Genomic DNA, 21,541 nt, shown 5'->3' on the forward strand with positions numbered 1-21,541 from the left:
CTTTACGTACGTTATCCAGTTAAATTATAATAACAGTCCTGTGGAGTAGGTGTCACCACTATACACAGGTATCCTAACAGCACTGTGTAGCTTTGAAAATAAACAAATCTGCATTGGGAAGCTTGGAAGAATATTAGAGATTTTGACACTGTGCTCTAAGGGACAGCACAGGGAATGTCAGTATGGCGTGGGGGAAAGCTTTGGAAAGTCCTCTTTAAACAGCTCTCCCTTTTCCCCAAGTTTCACAACCAAATGGCGGCTAAAAAAAAGCTTTCTCTTTTTTCCTGCTCTTGTAATTCCTGCACTGTGATACTCTTCTCCTGTTCTTTGTTACCCCCGCCACCCCCCCCATGTTACCCAGTCCCTTGCCATCTGTCCCTGAGCTTTGACATAGCTATAAGCCTGTAAGTCCCCTGGTTGTGCGAGTGACTGCTTCTGCTTTTGAGGGATGTCTCCATTGGAATTCTGGTGTTTACACATCATTACCCTCATTTTATACATGAGTCCTCCAAGTCACTAAGTAACTTTCTCCAGGTCGCAGAGCTGGTGGACACTGGTATTTGAAGCTAGACAGGTTTATGTTTAAAAATTTGAAGTCACTACGTTAGCCTGCCTCAACCTGTGATCAGAGAAATTGAGAGCTAAGAAGGATCTTAGTTCCCTAAGTTCCTCATCTCACAAGAGGTGAGTTCTTTAGTCAGTAACTATGTTACTATCTAGGGTTGCTGGGTTACTTACCTCCATTCAGCAGAGAATTGAAGAACAGGACACAGAGGTAGCATGCATACAGCAGGTTTATTGCAAAACCGACAGAGACAGAATTCTTCAAAGAGCAGGGGTCCTGGAGCCAGGAATCTGGTGGAAGAGTTTTGGCTTGTTCTTTCTATGGTCTCTGGAATTTCCTCCTTTCCTTACCTTCTCCCCTGTCCACGCCCTTTTCATTATTATTGATTGGTGCCCCCTCTGTTCGTGCCTCTGTTTCTGTTGGATCCCCTGCTTAGGAGCACAAGTACCGTCTGATTGGGTGTCGCAGTGGGCAAAAGGTGCGACATCTGCAGTTGAGGGGAGAGAGAAAGAATGTCCACACCCTCCTGCCCTTTCCAATGTTTTATTCACTCAAGTCACTCAATACAATTTCACTCTATAGGTTCTTAATCAAGGAAATGACAATCTTTACTTAATCTAGGCACTGCAATAGACATAATCAATTCACAGCAAACTATTCTAGATTAATTCTAAGCACTGCAAACACACTGAATCATGACAGGCTCATAACAGACATTCCCTCTGCGTGCAGAGTTCAAGTATCAGATCAAAAGTCTCAAGTCTTAGGCTTTAAGTCCAGCAGATGCATATCCCTAGATTGTGCTTGAGGGCCATCCTGGAGGGCTCTGTAGGTGTGCAGGTTTCAAACTGGAGTTTTAAAGTGGAGTTGCTTAGGCTCAGGCCTCAACAACTGTGGCCTCAGGCCTCAGCAAAATGTTGTCTGGAGACAACATTTTGGGAACTTCTGCTTTATGACCTAAAAGCACCATTTTAAATTTCACAAAATTTACAGAGCTTTTCTTGTCTCTCTCTCTCCATAATTCCAGTTAGCAATTCCAATGCTGATAAATATTGCAGATGTGCAGGTCAAAAAACACCTCAGCTTGATGTACAATATTACAAAAGGCTATGTCAAAAGTCAAGAAGATGCCAAACTTTTAATAAAACAAATTTCTGGCCGTAAATCAATATATAAGGTGAGAGATAAGCATTGTTTGTGGGGGGGGGGGCAGGGGATGGAAAAACCACTTAGACGTATTAATTTCTTTTAAATCATTTCTATATATGTTCGGCCAAACAGACACCAGAAGTTGAAGGGGTCTGTTTATCATGTCCTAAAGGAGCTGCGGAAGGAAACAAGCTCTCGTCTTTACATTTCAACTGTTCTCATCAAACTCACTTGTCATCTTCATAGCAGAAAACCACCCACAGGGGCAGCATGGGTGGCTGGTGTTGGGGAGCGGGTGAAGAGGACCCCCATCCTGCCCGGCCCTATGCACTTAGTACCAGGCAGGCTTGGAGATGGCGAGTCGCTTCTCACCCAGGCTCCCTCACACCCGCATGTCCTCTCGGGGCATTCTTTGAAGTTTAATAGGTTTGTGTCCCTAAAAGGCCCATCTTAAATGTCATATGTACTTTGTACTTGGTAACATTCAGAGGTTCCTCCTGGCCTAAAGGGTAAGATCTTTGAATGTATATAAAGGAGAGAACATAGCCCAAAGAACAACAAACAATAAATTGTTGGTTATTTCTAGTTACACATAATACTAAGATTCATTTTGACGTAATTATAAAAGCATGGATATACTTTGTTCTAATTCAGTCCCCATACTTCCCTTTCCCCTTCCATCCTCCCTCCCCCTATTCCCTTCCCGTCTGCTCCATTGATCTTTTGTGTGTATAGTTTTGTTTTTAGTCAGTGTCTTGTGGCTGTATATGTTGGTGAGAATCCCTGTGGTGTGTTCATGTATGTACACAGGAATGTTAGGTCAGATTCCCATCCTTCACTTCATTCATTCCCCTTAATCTACTGCACTGGTCTTTCTTCATTTTTCAAATCCCCCACCCCTCTTATTTTGAATTACTTCCACATATCACACAAAACATTTGACCTCTGACTTTTGGGAACTATCTTATTACACTTGGCATGGTAGTCTCCGGATTCATCCATTTACCAGCAAATGCCCCATTTCCTTCTTCTTTATGAATGATTAGTACTCCATTGTGTTTATATACCACATTTTCTTTATCCATTCATCTGTGGAAGGGCACCTAGGTTGGGTCCATAGCTTAGATATTGTGAATTGAGCTGCTATAAACATTGATGTGCCAGTATCATTGTAGTATGCTGATTTTAAATCTTTTAGTTATAGACTGAGGAGTAGGATAACTGAGTCTTATGGTGGTTCCATTCCTGTTTTTTTGAGGAATCTCCATACTGCTTTCCAGACTGGTTGCACTAATTTGCATTCCCACCAGCAATGTATGAGTGTATGCTTTTCTCGACATCCTCACCAACATTTACTGTTATGTATATCCTTGATAATTGCCATTCTGCCTGGAGTGAGATGGAATCTCAGTGTAGTTTTAATTAGCATTTCCATAATTGTAGAAATGTGGAACTTTTTTTTAGATATTTGTTGGCCATTTGTATTTCTTCTTTTGAGAAATGTCTTCTTCTTTGGCCCATTTATTGATTTGGTTGTTTGTTTTTGTGTGTATTAAGAACTAGAAATTAATTTGGAATAGTAAAGAGACCCAAAAATAGTCAAAGCTATCCTTACTGAGAAAAGTGAAACAGGAGACATCAAAATACCAGACCTCAAATTATACTACAGAGCTATAGTAACAAAAACAGAATGGTACTAGCACCAAAACAGGCATGAAGACCAATGGAGGGAATAGAGAAGACACAGAAACAAACCCACATAAATACAGTTATGTGATTCTAGACAAAGGTGCCCAAAACACAGGTTGGAGAAAAGATCACCTTTTAAACAAAGGGTGCTGAAAAAACTGGAAATCCATAAGTACTAGAATGAAATTTAACCCCTATCTCTCACCCTGCACAAAAGTGTACTCAAAATGGATCAAAGACCACTAAAACCTGGCATTAGACCAGAGACCCTGCAACTGCTGGAAGAAAATGGCCCAACACTCCATCACGTTGGCACAGGAACTGACTTCTTTAACAAAACTCTTCAAGTGCAAGAAGTAGAATTTTAAAAATCAATAAGTGGATGGTATGATATTAAAAACTTCTTAACAGCAAAGGAAACAAAAGAGTGTGAAGAGAGAGCCTACAGAGTGGGAGAACATCTTTGCTCCCTGCTCCTCAGATTGGGCATTAAAATCCAGAACAGACAAAGAATTCTTTGACCAGTATTTAATCCACTCTTTGAAGTCAGGAGGGCTGTGAACTGTGAAACTCAGGGTAAGTCATGCTGCCCGTTCTTTCAGATTTCTTGGATGTCTACGTTTAGATTTACACATCTGTCAGATTAGCGTTCTCTTCTGCTTTTCTGTGAGGGTCTTTTTAGGGATCAGCTTTTTCTTGATGATGTGATCTGGGATCTGGGATTGTTGTGAAGTGTTGAGTGTATTTCCAAGTGGGTTTCAGAGCGTAGTTTCCCTGCGACTTGTTTTCGGCGGGGCAGGGAATAGTGTGCTTTGACACGGGACATACTTTCTCTGTAGGTCTCACAAGAGTAAAGTATATGGGACACATCCTGTGTGACTACTCTTCTTGTCTGGTCAACACTGTGTGTTCTAAAAGGGTTGGGGAGTGACCTATGTCGAGGTCCCTACCTGTGTGGTGTCCATGATCTTTGTCTGTTTCTCTCTCTGTCACTTGTAGGAACAGATGTCCAGGAGCGGGTCTTCAGGCCCCCAGCCATGCCTACCTGGGGCTTGATTGTAGGCTGGGGGTTTTATCTACCCCGTTGTTTGTGTTGAGTACTCACTGAGGTCAAGTAGGGTTGGGCTGTGTGCTGAGCAGGGAGTCCCGTCTCTGGGCTGGGCCCCTCATTTCATCACAGAAAAGGTGAAATGAACCACAGCAATAGCAAGAAACAGCAGTGAGCCAGATAAGCAGCAAACCAAGTGTCATCTGGGCCACCACAACACGAGCAGCCACACGGGGATGGTGGGCCCAGAAATCATCTAAGCCAAACAGTTTAAGAGACGGTAAAAATGCAATTAATAATAAGAAGAAAATGGGCAGAGGAAGGCAAAAGAGGAGTTAGAGTAATCAAAAACAAAAAGAGAGCAGAATAAAGGTATAAAGGGCCATAAAGAAAGAAAAGATAAAATAAAAGCTAAAACAAAATAAAAAGAAAGCAAGAGAATTTGAAGAAGACAAAGAGTAATCCAAACCCCAAACTATCAAAACAAATCAAAAACAAAAAACCTCAAATTCGAACAAAACAGAACAAGGATAAAAATATAAATAAATAAAAACAAAGAAAAACTATATGAACCAATCAACAACAACAAAAAACCCTGATGAAAATGGAAGGGCTCGTCTCTGCTGATGGCTGAAACCGGACCACAGCGGCGTTCACTCCTGTGCCAACCTGCATTTGTTCCCAAGTCCTCTTGGGCACACACCCCTTAGAGGGAGCAGGGACTGGGGGTCCTTCCTCCTCTCCTGCTGCTCACCAGGCTGACTGCCGTGGCCTGGGACTGAAGCTGGCTGACATGACGTTCAGCTCCTGCAGGAGGACAGGGAGGGCAAGTGTCCCCCGCTGGAGTTGACACGCACTTCCAGGACAGCAAGTTCTGGGGACTGACGCCAAGCTCTGAACGGGCTGCTCCATTAGCCAGGTTTCCTGCAGACAGTGTGGATGGACACACTGAGAGGCGGTGCTAGGCCTCCCTGGGCATCAGTGCCTTGGGCGCCTCACACCCAGAAGGTGAGTGTGCCCCCCCCCGAGACCCAGTCCCCAGTCCTCAGAGGTGGTCACATGCACCTCTTCAGTTTCCCACCTCAGCTGGTCACCTGAGCCTCCAGATTCAAAGGGGAAATGAACTGCACTCCTGCTCCCATCTCCCACCTCCACCTCACTGCATTGGGTTTTCTCTGTGCCATTTGGATGGTACTCCCCTGGGGCCACCCTGGCCCCACAGCAGGCCCTGGCCAGGACGGGGTGGCCGTGTTTGCTGAGATCTCCAGTGGGGCTGTTCTTCCACTTGGAGCCTCGGAGAAGCTGGAGCAGCCCTCCTCTGCCTCTTGGCTTCTTGTTTCATTAAAAAAAAAAAATACCATGATGTTCTCTTGAACCCCTTTGTTTAAAATGTTTCTTTGTTTCCTGTGTTAATTCTACTTCTTGGTATTCATTCTCCTATGGGTTGTTTTGGGGGCTTTTGTCCTGTTTTTTTCCTCCGATGGTTGGTGATTTGGGTTCTCTTTTCGTATGTGTGGATGAGGGTCTAAACTGAATGGTGTCAATAATTGAACTGTATCATTAGTTTTCTCAGCTCACATGAAACTCCGGATTTTAAACCCAACACTGAACTTAAAGCCTAATGACTAAAGCCCTAGAAGGGGTGACTGGGTGCGGGGCCTGGAGGCCCATGGTCTCTGGAAGGTGTGTGCTGGCAGTGGTCACCTCTGGCTCTCAGCCCAGGAAACTGAGGCTGATTCCTCACTGAGGTCGGCAGAGGGAAGCAGGCTGAGAAGTTACCTGCGTTTACTGGATCAGACGTTAATGTGCATCAGAATTCTGTGTTGTGGATTTACTTTGTAGAATGCAGAAGAAAATTAAAAGAGCTACCGAAAAGCCAGATTGGTGTGTGTTAGGAAGAGCACAAGGAGGATAAGGAAGGGGAAGCTATGTCTTCAGTTAGGTACAGAGTTTCCTGTAGGAAACGTGAACTAATTGGCACTGTTTCTTCTCATTATTACTCTTGTTCTTGTGCTGCCGACAGACTGGCTCTCCAAATAGCTTCTCAGCACATCTCCAAATTGGGCTCTGCTGGTGAGAATTCTCCTTGGTGCACGGTGGACTGTTTTGAGATCTCTCAGGCACAGTAGCTATGCAAAGTACTGACTGCACAACATCCTCTGCAATTTAAATCTCAGCCCAAGGAAGATAGCAGAATTGACCCCAGGGGAAAAATGAGCTGAAGATCTCTCTTAAACCAAATGAAGAGAGATTTCCTGGACCATGCTTCTTCTTATCAGAACTTAAATCTGGAAATGCTTGTTGTAACAAGAAAGGTCTGTTTTTCTTAATTTCTTACAGAAATTATATGAAATTCTGGAAACCAACAAACGAGAAGCTATCAAAGAGCTAGGTAAGTAGTTGAAGTCTCTGAGAAATCGGACCTTCTGGTCCCGTGATTTAACCAAAGTAAGCTGGGCTCATGATTTCACCCACTGGCTCACTCATTCAGGCAGCCAGTGTTTACTGAGCACACCTAGGAAAGCAAAGATGGTAGACCTGAATCCTTGGGAGAGGACAGGACCTGGCGCAGCATCCGCACATGCTGGTAGACGTGGAAGAAAGGGGGGTCCTGTGGTCCTGGGGGCATATAGAAGAAAGAAGGGGATGAGTGTGGAAGTGTTTTGAAGTGGCAAGGTCAGAATCCTGAAGATTGTAAGAAAAACACACGTGACGGTTACCTGGGACCCAAGATTGCTTTATTATTATTATTATTATTATTATTATTATTATTATTATTATTATTATTTCTTCAAGGATGCTCCAGTATTGTGGGAAACCAACTGGTCAAGAAATAGCAAGCAGCACTTGGAGCGGAGGAGAACTCCAAATTTTATTTTAGGCTGGGGGTGGGGGGCAGAGGAGATCAGATTCCAAATTCTGAGTGCCTATTCCCCCACATTTATAGGCTCTCTAGTGTCATAAATTTTCTGATCTGAACAATACACAGTTGTTAACTGGTTTCAAGTGGGAAGCACAGGGATGCGATAAGAGGAAGAATTGCCTTCTTTTACTATGGCCTTGGTAAATCTTTAGCCTGGGGCTGAGAGCTTTCACAGGGGCATTTACACTTCAAAGGAAAGTAGTTAGATCCTAGGGGAACTCATTTACAATCCGAAAGGTAGGAGTGGGCCAGGCTAAGTATCAATTAGTTCACTTTTCCTACAGGAAATTCTTTATCTAACCTGAAGACCAGCTGACTAGAAAGGGAGGGGAACTCTCTTTCCTAGGCACTAATTCTCAGGACAGTGTCCTTAGTTTTTGCATCCAGGCTTGGTGGCTTGCAGGAGAGGTTATTTTTGAGCATCTACAGTGACTCGTCTTTCCTTGAAGAAGACAGTGGGAACTCAAGGGTCTCACGCTGGGTCTGTTTTCCTCATGTGGGGCACAGCCAGGCTCTCAGCTGGTGCAAAATCATCTGGTAGAGGCTGGCATAGGGTGGCCCTTAATACACGGGAGCGGTCAGTAAAGACAGGGTTGTATGCCTAACCCCACTGTAAATGCTACCTGGGTTTATGGGAATCGAGCTTTCTGATTCTAACTGAGAAGCACACGGTCTAATAAGTGAAAGTGTGAGTCTGGAGACAATAGGTCAGAGTATTTTGGCACTGTTTCAGAAAATCCAACACCCACTCTTGCCATTTATATATCAGCAGATTTTTATTTTTGAACTTTTAAAGAATAGAGGTTTAGGAATGGCTGCTTCGTGTTAGGTTTTAGACCAGTACAGAATCTTACAAAGGTTTCTTGACTCAGTTGCATAAAAGGGAGTGTCTGTTTCCACGGAGTTATTGCCCCTGCTTATTGCCTGCTTACCGGGTCAGCAAACACTGTGCTCATCATTTTACAGAGGAGAGAGGTTAGCTTGCCTGAGGCCTTATGGCCAGGGGGCGATGAGCTCACTTTCCTGCTCTGGTTCCTGACCCTCGAGCCTAACTTCATTTTATTGGTCGGCTCTTTTCAATGAAAAGATGTGAGAACCTTCTGTGCACAAGACCTGGGGCTCAGTGATAGAGTTACAAAGCAGCAGCCAGGGACATCTTACCCCCACTCACGTTCTAGTCCATGACTCCTCACGCTTATTAAAGCAGAAAGAATAGGCAGTTTGAGCTCAGAAAGACCCAGGGCCAAAGTCCTGGGCCTCTTTGAGTCTTTTTTTTCACCCAGCCAACAAAAAATCACGCAGCACGGAGGTTGAGAGCGGTCAGTAAAAACAACACTGAACCGTGAGGAGTCTCGTAATGGAGACGTGGAGAGTTAGGCAGTCAGGTGCTTTCCTCTGAGCGGGTGGGCAGCCCTACAGGCTCTGTGTGGAACTGGAATGAGGACACGCGGGAATCCTGGAAACTGAGCGGAATGCCCATGTGGGTATTGGCACTGTCCTCAGGACTCATAGAGCATGAAGGCCGTGATGTCGTCATTGCTCTGAAGACTAAGCAGGCAATCCGGAACGTGATCGCTAAAGCTCTGAAGAATCTCACCTTCCTCAGGTCGAGGGGCATCATCGACGAACACGAGGGCATCGAGTTGAATAAGGTAACGAAGCAGTTTCCATGTTGCCTGATTCCATCGGCCCGGAACCCCACCCGCATTATGACTTTCACAGGAAGTAATAAGTGAGGTAGATCGGGGAAAAGAGTGTTCACGGGCAGGTCCGACCTCTGGCATTGCCTGTGGACTTGGTTGCTTCCCCTGCACATGATGCCAGTTCTACCTCTTGCACCCCATTAGTCAAAGCTGCTTGGATGCAAGTAACAGAAACCAGCTGGAGTGAGGCTTAGTAAGGAAATAGGGCTGGTGGGTTGATTCAAAGGACGCAGAGCAGCTCACGGAGCCCACAGTAGCCAGGCTGTGTGGCCAGGCTTCTGGAAGGACTTGCCTAACTCCAGGAGGCCTTTCCAGAGTCCCGTTTCCTTTCGGGGTCGCCCTCTGTGGCGCCCTCCTCTGGCTCCGCTCTAGACTCACTAGATTTCTCCATCAACTGGTGGAGTGTGTTCGTCCTGGTCCCACTGACGTGGCACTGGAGGTGGCAGCCACCTGATAGTGCATGGAGGGGAGGGGACCAACCTGTGTGTAGGTGTGTCGGTGGGGATCGGAGGACGCAGCTCCGAGAGGAGGAGCAGGAGGATGGCCTCACCGGTCAGCTAACGAAAGTCGCCTTTTAAAACATTGTAAAAGACTTGCAAGAAAATCAGAACAGTTAAGGCAAAGGGAAGAAAGCCACATTCAGTCCTGCGTCTCTGTCACATCTGACCCGAGACTGTCTGTGTGTGGTACGAGTCCTTCTGCTCCCGTGTGAGGAGCTGCGTCCCAGCACGTACCAGGCAACGGGGGCTCTGGCCTGTGCGTGCTGCTCACTGAGCCTGTCCCTGGTGACACACGCTCTTCCTCGTCACGGCAGCGCCCAGCCACGGACACCTGCTTTGTGCTTCGGTCACTTGCTGACTCGGTCCCCTCTCGGTGGTCTCCGGGAAGACAGGATGCAGGCCAGGCTTTTTCCTTCAGGGCTCTACCTCTTTAGTTTCTGTAATGTCCAGGGAAGGACCAAATGGACACTCCATTTCCCCTGAATGCCTGCGTGAGGGAAGAAAGGGCCACTTGGTAGTGGTCCCCTCCCTTTTGTGTCTTAGATTCTACCTTTTAAAATTAGTCCTTTTGAAGTTTGTATAAGACAAGTGGATGCTCGATGTCATTAATTAATATAAAGAAACAATACCTCTTAATTAACAATACCATTAATTAATATAAAGAAACAATACCTCTTATGAGCAGAGAGACTTATTTTCCCTGTAAGTTTGTTTAGAAAGTTGCTGGAGGAGTCCATCCCTCAACAGTCTCCTCTTGAGTGCCTACTGATTGGCTAACTGTCAGCACCTATCCCAGGCCATAGGACATGGGGGAAGATTCAATGCAATTGAGTGAATCCATGTTGGAGACCTACTAAGCGCTCTGGGACCCCAGTGGGGATACAACACTGACCCCCAAGGTCCACGGTTCTTGGTTTTTCATTCAGTCATTTATTCATCCAACCAACGGCAGTTGAATAATAGGAGGGGTGAGACAGGAAGGAAGAGAGAACAGCACTACAGGGTAGCGAGTCCCATGGTGGAGACACGGAGGCAGTGCCCGAGAAGAAGGGTGGTGACCTGATTTTTCTCTCACTGGAAAAGAGAAGGATTCTCAGAGGCCACAGGCTAGGACTCTGTCTTCCCAGTTAGAAGGCTCAGAGACGCCAACTGTACACACCAACAAAACACAGGAGGTCGTGGAGCAATCAGTGCAGGATTTAGGACATCTGTGTTTAAGATAAGCTGGGGCACCATGTTCAGGGGGTTAGGGACATGGCAGGTTCCATCTGAGTTCATACATCAGTGGTGATCACTAGGGCAGGAGGGGGACAAACAAATGGGCTCCCGTGAGAGGAGCTTTGAGCTAACTCAAGGTCAAACCTGCGCAGGAGTAATTTACGTGCAGTCCTAGGGTTGGATTTTTTAATGTACAGCCCGTTTTCTGTGACAGTACCTGATCACCTGATCATCCTTATTTTGGTTGGTTGCTTTTAGGTACTTCTTATGAAAATAAAAGCACTGAATCATTTTCCAATGGCAATCCCACCCCCTACTCCTGACAAGTACCTGCATAATATCATCTGGATGGAAAATAAAGATGTCCTCATTGAGTTCTTCAAGGTAAAGCTTCTGTCTGGCTCGGGCTTGATGCAAATGTTGAATATTTCCGCCATTTTTTGGTACCATCTAATGTACAGAAAAGCACATCCAAAGGGAAATCCTATAGTGGCCAATCCAAGGAGAAGCAGATGAGGCCCAGCAAAGCTAGGGGCAGACAGCTTGTGGGACTAGGGGGCAAAGACGGTTTTTCACGATGGTTCATGTTCCCCACCCAGATGGGCCATCTGTGTTTCCTGGTTATTATCAATGGCATTCTATTTTGTTACCTAGAGTGCCGGACTTCCAGATGCGAATTCTGGAAGAAACCTATTTTTATACCAAGGATCTCACATTTAAATGACTGTAGAGGCCAGGCAGGTAACATAAAGGTAAAACCAAGGGGATGGAACGCAGGAGGGAACATGAGGACTGTGGCGCTTTCCAGAGCCCATCCTCTTCCTACAGGAATTTGGACCCCTTCAATAAACAGCTACTGAATATCCTGGAATGCTTCTCTCGGGTTTCCATTTAGCTATCCCTTCGTCTGTAAAGGTCTCACTGAACAACCACGACGAGGTCCTGTGGCCTTTCTGCACTGTTCCATGGTACCATGGTACCCTGCCTCTGTCTCCTTTGACATAATCACCACGTCCATTGGCATCTACCCAACCTAACCAAAGACCTTCTGGCCGCAGGGAATATGTTTATGTTACCATTATAGCCCAAGCCCCAAATGAAGGCTAAAAAAATGTTTTTCTTCATTAATTTACTAATCCATCCCATAAAGCATTTATTGAGTGCTTATATCACTTGTTATGTTAGGTCCTGATCACAAAGTCTAGAGTTTGTTTGCTTATCTCTTTATTTCTAAAATAAAGACATAGTTCTTCATGTTAAAATTAAGAAACCAAGAATACAGTTTGTGTTTTTATGTTACTTAAGAACGACTCTAACTTTAAAATTTTACTTCTTTCTAGGAAAGTAGACTATGAACATTTTGCGTTGACTTTTTCTCTCTCTTGTTTTTTCTTTTCTTTCAGGAAAGAACCAAACTTGCTTATTTCGATTACGGAGATGTCATTTGTAGAGAAGGGGAAATGCCACAAGGAATCTACTTGATAATTTCAGGAATGGCAAGTGTAAGGAGCTATTCATTCTTTTTCTTTTTAAAATATTTATTTTTTCTGGTTGTAGTTGGACACAGTATCTTCATTTATTTTTATGTGGAGCTAAGGATGGAACCCAGGGCCTCACACGTGCAAGGTGAGCACTCCACCGCTGAGCCACAACCCCAGCCCCAGGAGCTACTGATTCTTGAGACATATTTTGAAATGTATAATTGTAACAAAAGGAGAAACTCAGGAACTGAAAACATTGAGTTTTTGTCAGAACCTCTCTTCCAAATGAGCCTTGTTGGCTGGGTGATGGCGGTGGCTGAGCTGATGTCACACTCTGCATCTGAGAGTGTGAACTGTTTGACAAAGGGCCTCGTGTCCATGCCTGCTTCCTCTCAGCAGTCCTGGGAGCAGGCGGTCACGTGTGGGACGTGCAGACAAGGAGACCAGGACTTAAGTCGCACACCTAACACAGGTGGGAATTCAAGCCGGAGCCCCTGCAGCTCCAGTGTTTAAGTATCTGACCTTCTTCTAAGTAGTTTGGTTCATTCATTCAACAAATATTTACCTGGTTACTACCGTGGAGCAGGCGCTGTCTACCCCAGGCACAGGATGGACAAGGCAAACACCTCTGCCTTTGCCAAGCTCTTTGCTGGTGGAGAAACAGAAGGAGATGGGCAATGAACAAAGTAGAACATGCCCAGGTGCTGTGTCCTAATCCAAAATGCTTGGGACCTGAAGGGCTTTGGATTTTGGATCTTTCTCAGATCTTGGAACATTTAAAAAGGCCATTATGTATCATGGCGTATCTTGGAGATGAGACCCGCATCTAGACATGAAGTCAGCTTATGTTTTGTGCACACCTTGCACACCTAGGCTGAAGGTGGTTTTAGATAAACACTTTTAGTGCACTCCCGTTTTGACTGTGACATGTGAAATTTTTCACTTAAGGGGCATGTCAATGCTCCAAAAGAAGATTCAGATTTTGGATTTCAGATTTGTAGGTTAGGGATGCTCACCTAGTAAGATGTCAGAGGTGCTGGAGAAAAGAGGTTAGTTATGATTTCAAAAGGTGGTTGGAAAGGTAGTATATAATGTTATATCATTTAATCCTTATAAGAATCCTATTTTTCTTTTCTTTCCTTTGGGGGTGTGGATGAGTACCAGGGATTGAACTCAGGGGCACTCGACCACTGAGCCACATCCCCAGCCCTACTTTGTATTTTTTAATTTAGAGACAGGGTCTCACTGAGTTGCTTAGCACCTCGCTTTTGCTAAGGCTGGCTTTGAATTCACCATCCTCCTGCCTCAGCCTCCTGAGCTGCTGGGATCACAGGTGTGCATCTCTGCACCTCACTTCTTTTTTAACATGAGAAGAATCTCTGCTCTTGGAGTTGAGATGTGAAAGGAACCAGGACTTTTGTGAAGGTGAATTCTTCCTTCACTTTTGACTGATTTACAAAGAACCTTCGCCTTCCTTTGGACTAACCAAGGCTTATTAAAGGTGTTGATTTTCTGCTCTCCTTTGCAGCTGCATAGCTCGTCTCCTACCTTTGGGATAGACAGTAGCCTGAAGCCTGATAAAGGGTCCAAAACCATGTTCACAGAGTACTGTACCAGCGGGGACGTGCTGGGGGAGCTGAGCTGCCTGCTGAAGCGCGAGATGGAATACACTGCCGTCTGCGAAACCACGCTACAGGTCAGGCCGTCAGTCTGCAGAGGGTGTCCATCATCCTGGGGGCCCAGGAATAGCTGCAAGAAGGCAGATTCCGAGCCTCCCCTGCCAGGCTGTGCGGGGCTCTGCTGTGTCCTGGTTGTGGGTCTCCTTGGGTCCTGTTTCCATGTTTATTCACTAGAGAGAAGGCCTGCCCCTTGCTGTTCTGAGGGGTGGGAAATGCAGATTGAGCTGGCACGAGTAGGTGCTCAGTAAATGGCGCCATTCAGAGAGCAGTGTTTCTCAAGAATTTTAGTTTGCTTTAAAATGTCCTTTCTTCCATTTTTTTTTTTTAAACCTGTCAAATAAAAAGTGATCTGTTCATCAAAGGCCAGCCCGAGCCTCCAGTAGATGTGGAGAATTCAGATAGCGAGGAGCCAGAGCACCTGCCACCGTGAGCTTCCCATCTACGGGGGCTGTTAGGTGCAGCAGAGCGGGATCTGGTCTTAGGGGTGTGAGGAGCAGAAGGGAATATTGCCTTATAAACTTGATACCACTTCCCTTCTGGAAGGGGGCAGAGGCATGAATTTAGTCACAGGGCTGAATGATTTCTTTCCATCCCTTGACTTGAATTCTGGAAGTGTGCTCTGCATTCAGGTAAGCAGTTTGCCTCTGGAAACACATGCTGTGAATGAGTTGGTAAAATTGAATTTACCAACTGTAACATTCAGATAAGTTCATAGGACTTCAGTTCCCAAATCTTGGACTCATGAACCATATTCTTCTATGTATCCATTGAGGGGCATGTCCCTGCTCTGTTAGTAAGTCTGGATCTTTAATTCAGCCATACAATTAATCATGTTGTACATGGCCAATGACTTTTCACAACACAGACATTTTTAAATGGCAGCGTATCACAGTTGTGTGAGTTGACAGGGAGTTTTTCTGAGAAGATGGAGATTGAGTCCGGGGGCGTCTTGTTGGACAATGGATGCTCTTGTAGCTTAGCTTCGAGTCCGTGTTGTTGCAGGCCTTCTTCATCTCCCTGGAGGACCTATATGAAGGCTTCGATGTCTTCTGGCCATCCCTGGAATATAAAATCTGGCTGAAGCTGGCTCTCAATACTGCCTCTCAGTACTTTGAATCGAGTCTCGCTGATGAGGTAAGCTGCATGGTTGAATGTGGACGAATTTTTAGGTACTGCAGCTCTCACAAAATGTATTTCATGGTGTCCAAAGACAGAAGGCAGGTTGTGTCTGATCTCCCACAGTGGGATTGCTAGCATTGGAACCACTCTCTTCCTCACGGCGAGTTCTCCCAGGCCACCTGCAGTCCTTCCTTCCAGAAGGACAGTAGATTCAGAAGGTGTGAAAAGGGTACATCCCTTGGCCAAGCGCACCATGAACTGGCCAGAGTTAATGAACACTAGTCTGGTACTTTTTAACGGGTCACTCTATCTACGTTAACATAGACCTCCTGGCTTTTCAAATGTGTGTTGAGGTGACGAAACCTCTTCCATGAACCATTCTTCCAAAGAGCAGTAAGAACTGTTCTTCCAAAGGTCAGAAGAACTTTTCTGTCTGCCAGGAGGTCCCCCGCGGCACCCGAGATGGGCGTGACCTGTTAGGAACCAAGCAGCCTACCTGCCCACACCTCTATCCTGTTTTGGTGAAAAACTTTCTATCGAATTTCTTTGATCTGTTCCGATATAAATAAACCGGGTGCTAGAAGCTGTACTCGTCTGGTCGCCGTGGCCTGTCGCTGCCCCCACTCTGGACCTATATTTCTGCACCCTGTGGTTATTTTGTAGTACTACTTTTCTAGCTTTTATTCCTCAGCCAGCCCATCCTCCAGAGGGGAACCCTTTCCCTTGCCCACACGGGCTGTGGGCGGGAATGAAGACTGGTCTTTGTGCAACTAGAATCCAACAGGGCACGGTTGGCCACCCGGCTGCAGCTGCTGGAGAGCTCCTAGGTCAGGGCTGGACAACCACATCCAAGGACCCAAGACAAGAGCACGAAGCCTTCTACTCTGGAGGGGTTGGAGGCCATTCTGATGGCTGAATAAATCTGTGGCTACCCGGGTCCCCAGGCCTTCTGACACCCTCGAAGAACTCAGATCTGTGAATTCATTTTCTTCTTGATATCAAGTGTCGGCTCACATGATTGATGGAAAAAATGTGATTTTATCATAGGACTTAAGGTTTCAGAAGTGTGTGATGCTCAATCACGCTTACGTGGAGACTTTATCAAGCTACAATGAAATGACTATCGATAACGTGGCCATGAAGTTTGTCATCATCGTGTTCGGCAGCGTAATTGATAGCAAGACGGAGGAACCATATTTGGCACCTTGCATCATTCCTAAAACCTGTGAGCAGGTAAGGGGTGCCATTCCTCAAGAGCCAGTTGCTGTTCATGGTGCCCATAAGTGGCTTTAAAACCCAAATGATGATTAATTAATTAGTAGCTAGTAGAGAGGGTTTCAAATGCTTCTAACATCAAGAAAGGACAAACATTTGAGGTCATGGATACGCCAGTTACCCTGGTCTGACCATTTCACATTGTATGCGTGTATTGAAATGTCACACAGTAACCCCACAAACGTGCATAATTATGATGTGTCAATTAAAAGTTAAAAGATATATAAAACTTTTAAAAGATATTGAAAGAAAATAAATTCAATAAATGAAATAAGAACAAACAAATAAACCTCAACCAACCTCAAAAAAAAAATCCAACCTCGGAAGGCCCTGCACTTCTCACCGGCCCTCAGCCAAGCAGTGTGTCCCCAGGGCCTCCTTTGCTCTGTGGGGGGGCCTTCACAGGCTGTGCTGCATCCCATGGCCTGTTCTCTGCTGGCCAGGCCCCGCCGTGTGTGGGAGGATGGGTTCAGTGCGGCTTCGGCATGTGCTCTGCGGTGTCCTCCCTGGCTGACCGAGATGGTGGGGAGGGGCTGGACCCTTTGCTGTCCTGTCTGGGGTCCTAGGTGCCTCTTGAGAGTAGGCCCTGGGCCTCTGGCCTGGTCATTCGGTGCCTGTGTAGTTAAGGATGGGGAAAATGTGAACACTCAGGGCACAAGGGGCATAGGAAAGGTCGAAGCCACCTGCTGCTGGACCCCTGGGGGTTGGGAGGGTGGAGCCCACCACTGAGGAGGACCAGAGGCCGTGAGAGAGCTGACATCTTCTTCATCTGGTAGTAAGTTTCTTCTCTTTGGTAGAGAACTTTTCTGTCTGTTGAAACTATGAAAGATTAATAATTTCAACAATTCAGAGGATCAAGGTAATTGAAAAGAAAAAAAATATATTTTAAATATATATATATTTATAATCAAAATAGAATTTAAAAAATATATTTTTTTAAAAAAATATTTTTTCAGTACTGGGGGATTGGCCACAGGGCCTCTTACAAGCTAGGCAAGTGCTCTGTCACTGAGCCACAGTCTCAGTCCCCTCCCTTCAGTTGGATTTTGAGCCAGGGTCTGGCTGAGTTGTCCCGCTGGCCGCCAGCTCCCCATCCTGCTTCAGCCTCCTGAGTGGAGGGATCACGGCTCACCCCGGGCCTGGCTTGAATGTTTGTAATGGAAAGTGGAAATCTCTTTAGCTTTTCAATAAAGGGTGGGTACAAGAGGGGGGGCAACTGCCTACCATCCCGTTTGTTAAGAGTCAGGTAAATTTGGATTTAAATCTTAACCCAGCCAGAGGGGTGGAGGGAAGCACAGGAAGTGCCTGACCCCTGACCCTGGGTTCCTCCTCAGGGTTAGGGTGGCGGCCCTGTCCCTTGGCTAGGGTGAGGATTAAAGAGATGAGACAACAGATAGCGTTTAGAAATGAGAGCGGCTGTCATTACTAGTCCATGACTTGTCTGGAAGGCAGGTTTTGTGGCCTGTGGAGCCACACCCCTCGAGGGAGTCAGCCCTGGCATCCTGGGGAGGCTGGGCTTGAGCCCTGCTCTCCACCGTAGCCTCAGTAAAAGCCCTTCATTGTTTGCTGGGGATTCCCAGACCAGCCCCAAGTAAGGTGTGGAAAGTTCCTCTCTGGTTTTTACAAGTACTCATAAAGACAATCAGCTGGTCTAAGACTTCTTGAAACAACCTCAAAGGAGATTCCAAGTTAAAGAGACAGAGGTTAGGCTAGAGACCCAGCCCTAGGTTCTGGCCGATTCTTATGGGGGGAAAGTTGGGAAGCAGCCATCCTAGGCTTCAAAGATGCTCTTTTGCATGATTTTTACTTTTTTTCCTTTAGATTCAGGGAACTGCAGATGTAAGCAAGCTGTTGGTCATCCAAGCATCTGAGCCGGCCAAAAGTGATGGTAACACCAATGTCGTGGGTAAGTGAGAATCTTTCCTGTGGTAGGAGAGTCGTGGTGCAGGGACGTGGAGAACTCATTCGATCCCGAGGAGGCAATTTGAGAGGACGTCCTGTGGGTTTTCAGTAGGCCCATCCTCGGGCCACCCGGGGAGGCCGCATTGTTTCAGGGAGATGCTGTAATCCTCCTTCCCATCTCTCCCTCCATACTCTCAACAGGGGAGAGCGGTTTCTGGGCTGGGCTGGGTGTCTGTCCTGGTAGGCTGGAGCCACGTGGTGCAGCTGTGGGTGGTGGAGGAAGAGGAGGGCAGACTCTCCCACGTGGGCCCGGGAGTCGGGAAGGGGGTGCTCCTGGCAGCTGAAGGCAGTATGGAACCCGACCCACACCCCTCGAGTTCTCTGGCCCACAGACTTGCGTGAGGTGCTCTTACCCCGTCACCTTGTATGTGCAGTCACTAGATGGCCATCAGCAGCACCTGCGTGGAGCGTGCTGCTGAGGACCAGCTAGGCAGGACTGTTCCAGGAAAACTCACGCAAGGTCTCCCCCACGCTCAGCACCTGCCTTACCAAGTCCCTGCCAGCACCCTCCCCGCCGCCCCAGCACGGACACAGAGCCACCTGTTCACACTCATTTTGTACTGGTTCACGTCAGTGATACACGACACTAAGATTCATTTTGCCACAGTTATACATACACGATATGCTCCAGTTCAGTCCCCAGTACTTAGTCCCCCTCCCCCCTCCTCCTGCTCCCTTTCCCTACTCTGCTGATCTTTCTGTGGAAGTCATCCTCATTTGTAACACTGATGGGCACCATCCCAGTGTGTAGAACTCGTGAGACCTGCTAAATTAATGGTATGCAATTCTTAGGGAAACCCTCCAAATTAAGAATTCACTGTCTTCAAATTATGTGCAAAAAGTGAGATTTTATTAAAATGTTTCTAGGTCACTATTTCTCATTTGCATTGTTCTTGTAAGATGCAGCCCCACTGCGTGCTGTGCGCTAAGTTGGTGAGGAGGAGAGGCAGGCATTAAATAAGTCTTTGTCATTTTCCCTCAGCAACAATTTGAACCTCAGGCACTCCTATGGCTCACATTCCATCCCTTGTTCTGGGGTCACAGGTAGCACTGTGTTGTAGGGAACCCCCTCTGCATCTGGGTCGACTGTCCAAGTTGGCCCTGAGATGACCGTTATTACCCTGTCCTGCCCTGCTGCTTCAGAGCCACTTAGGAACAGGGTGGTCTGTGGCAAGGTGGCTGGGGACTCAGGGCTTACTATTGGCCCCCTTGGGGTACCCTGAGGGCGACTGAGTCGAATCAGAAAGCAGGGAACAGGCCCTGTGGTTCTTGGGCCTGAGGCCTCCTACTTCCACTAGGCCCTTTGGAATCTTTTTTTTTTTTTTTTGGGGGGGGGTACCGGGGATTGAACCCAGGGGCACTGGCCTACTGAGCCATATCCTCAGCTCTGTTTTGTATTTTATTCAGAGAAAGGGTCTCAACTGAGTTGCTTAGTGACTTGCCATTGCTGAGGCTGACTTTGAACTCGTGATCCTTCTGCCTCAGCCTATGGAGCTACTGGGATTATAGGCGTGTGCACTGTGCCTGGCTTGGAATCATTTTTATTCAAAGGGAAACACATTACTCTGTATTCCTTAGTGGGTTTGAGTGAAAAGTTCCACATGGTGAGCCTGTGGATGGGATCTAGCCAGTACACTGTGTCGGACCCACACACATATTTTCTTAAACATTTTAAAATTAGTTGCCACATGGGAACATGTAGAAAGAAGTCTCGCCTTTTTAAAATGCAGATTTTGAGTTTTTTTTTTCCCCCTGCCGACACTCAGCCCTCATTCCTGTGTGACAATTAGCGAGAAAGTACCAGCTGTCCTCTGTAGAGGGGACAGATGCTCCTCATCTGCCGCAGTCCACAATGCTCCCTCCTGCCTTTACCCAGCACACTTCAGTGTTTGTGAGACCTACCTTATCATTGGGTTTTGTCAGCCTGTGTGCTGGGCTTTTGCAAGCCTCTTACAAACCTCTGAGGGAAGAAAGTGAAGAGCCCATTTGGAAGGGAGAATGAAAGGGGTGAGGGAGGCTTATAGGAGAAAGCAGATCTATACTTTGAATATTCTTCTGCTGTCTTTACTCTTAAATTCCTAATGCATTTTTTTTCCTGTTCAATGCATGCACTTGGTTCACCTTAGTCAACACTGGTCTTCGAACGACCAAGAAAGAATACAACTGGAAGAGAAAAGATACGGTAATGAACTTGGCACTCTGAAAAGGTTTTTCTTTTTGCATTAAACTGCAGAGCAAAGGTAAACTGTGAGGTCAAGGAGCAATGTGCAGGTGTCAAGGAAAGAGGCCCCTTGCTGCAGCTCATTAATTTGGACAAATCGAGATAAAGCTCATCTGGATTACTTAAAAATTAAAATTATAGAGTATTTATGAAATAAGTAATTTTTCCACCCCATTTCCCCTTCCTTGATCTCTTCCCTTGGTATTAAGTTGAAAAGTGAGGCTCTCTGGGATCAGGGTGGAGCTGGGACATTAGTGTCAGGGTGCCCATGCTCCTCCTGCCTTTGGACTCTGCACTCTCTTGGATGTAGGGCACTGGGCCAGGGTGTGTGGCTGCACACTGACCTTGGGCATCTGCCTACGGTTTTGCTGAAAGATCTTTTAACTCTTGGGTTATTTAAAGTGTTTTATATTAAAGTGAACATTATGGAGTAGGATGGCGAACTTGCATGAATTTTTAAGGAAAACACCAAACATTTTTAAAATGGAAAGTCCTGTATTTTTGGCCCCCACATCTTTTTCTACGTTCCTCAGCAATCATGGCTAGTTTAGGAAAGACTGAGGAGTGCTGGAAACCAGGGCTAGAGCTGGGGAGGGAAGGGAGCTTGTCACAATGGACCGGGACAGAGCAGAGACGAGTCTGGTGGGTGGGCGCTGCCTGCAATGCTATGGCTCTAGGGTCTCTGCTAGCCCCCCAGCAGAGCCCATCTGCCTGTGTTTGGGCAGAGTGGAGGCGCAGTAGCTCTGACGGGGCAGCAGGTGCTGGGCCAATGTAGAGTGGGGCCAGGTAGGCGACAGTGCTGAGCTTCAGGGGCCTTCAGTGCCCTACCTCCTGCCAGTCTCTAAGCCAGATGTCAGGTCACCCCAAATAAACATGCATCTATTATGCAACTGCAGCTTTAAGAGCAGGCCTGTGGCCCACCCCATCCCCACCAGATAGCCACCTTAAGACCCTTCTAAGAAAAATTTTGGTCCTACTCCTGTCATTTCTGATCCTCAAGGTGCTTTGC

The 21,541-nt window shown here is 46.5% G+C and overlaps 1 protein-coding gene across 1 annotated transcript in view; it reads left to right on the top strand.

Annotated features, from left to right (window-relative positions):
• Positions 1–21,541, top strand: part of Slc9c2 (solute carrier family 9 member C2 (putative)) — a 54,947-nt gene that overhangs the window by 32,331 nt on the left and 1,075 nt on the right. Inside the window, exons 18-27 of the mRNA XM_071619755.1 lie at positions 1,593–1,742; positions 6,792–6,843; positions 8,878–9,026; positions 11,054–11,179; positions 12,199–12,297; positions 13,805–13,972; positions 14,958–15,089; positions 16,122–16,307; positions 18,171–18,255; positions 20,438–20,493. Of these exons, the coding sequence (XP_071475856.1) occupies positions 1,593–1,742; positions 6,792–6,843; positions 8,878–9,026; positions 11,054–11,179; positions 12,199–12,297; positions 13,805–13,972; positions 14,958–15,089; positions 16,122–16,307; positions 18,171–18,255; positions 20,438–20,493 (1,203 nt within the window). The remainder of the gene's footprint in view (positions 1–1,592; positions 1,743–6,791; positions 6,844–8,877; positions 9,027–11,053; positions 11,180–12,198; positions 12,298–13,804; positions 13,973–14,957; positions 15,090–16,121; positions 16,308–18,170; positions 18,256–20,437; positions 20,494–21,541) is intronic.

The sequence above is a fragment of the Marmota flaviventris genome, chromosome 12 (assembly GCF_047511675.1).
Source record: "Marmota flaviventris isolate mMarFla1 chromosome 12, mMarFla1.hap1, whole genome shotgun sequence".
Taxonomy (NCBI): domain Eukaryota; kingdom Metazoa; phylum Chordata; class Mammalia; order Rodentia; family Sciuridae; genus Marmota; species Marmota flaviventris.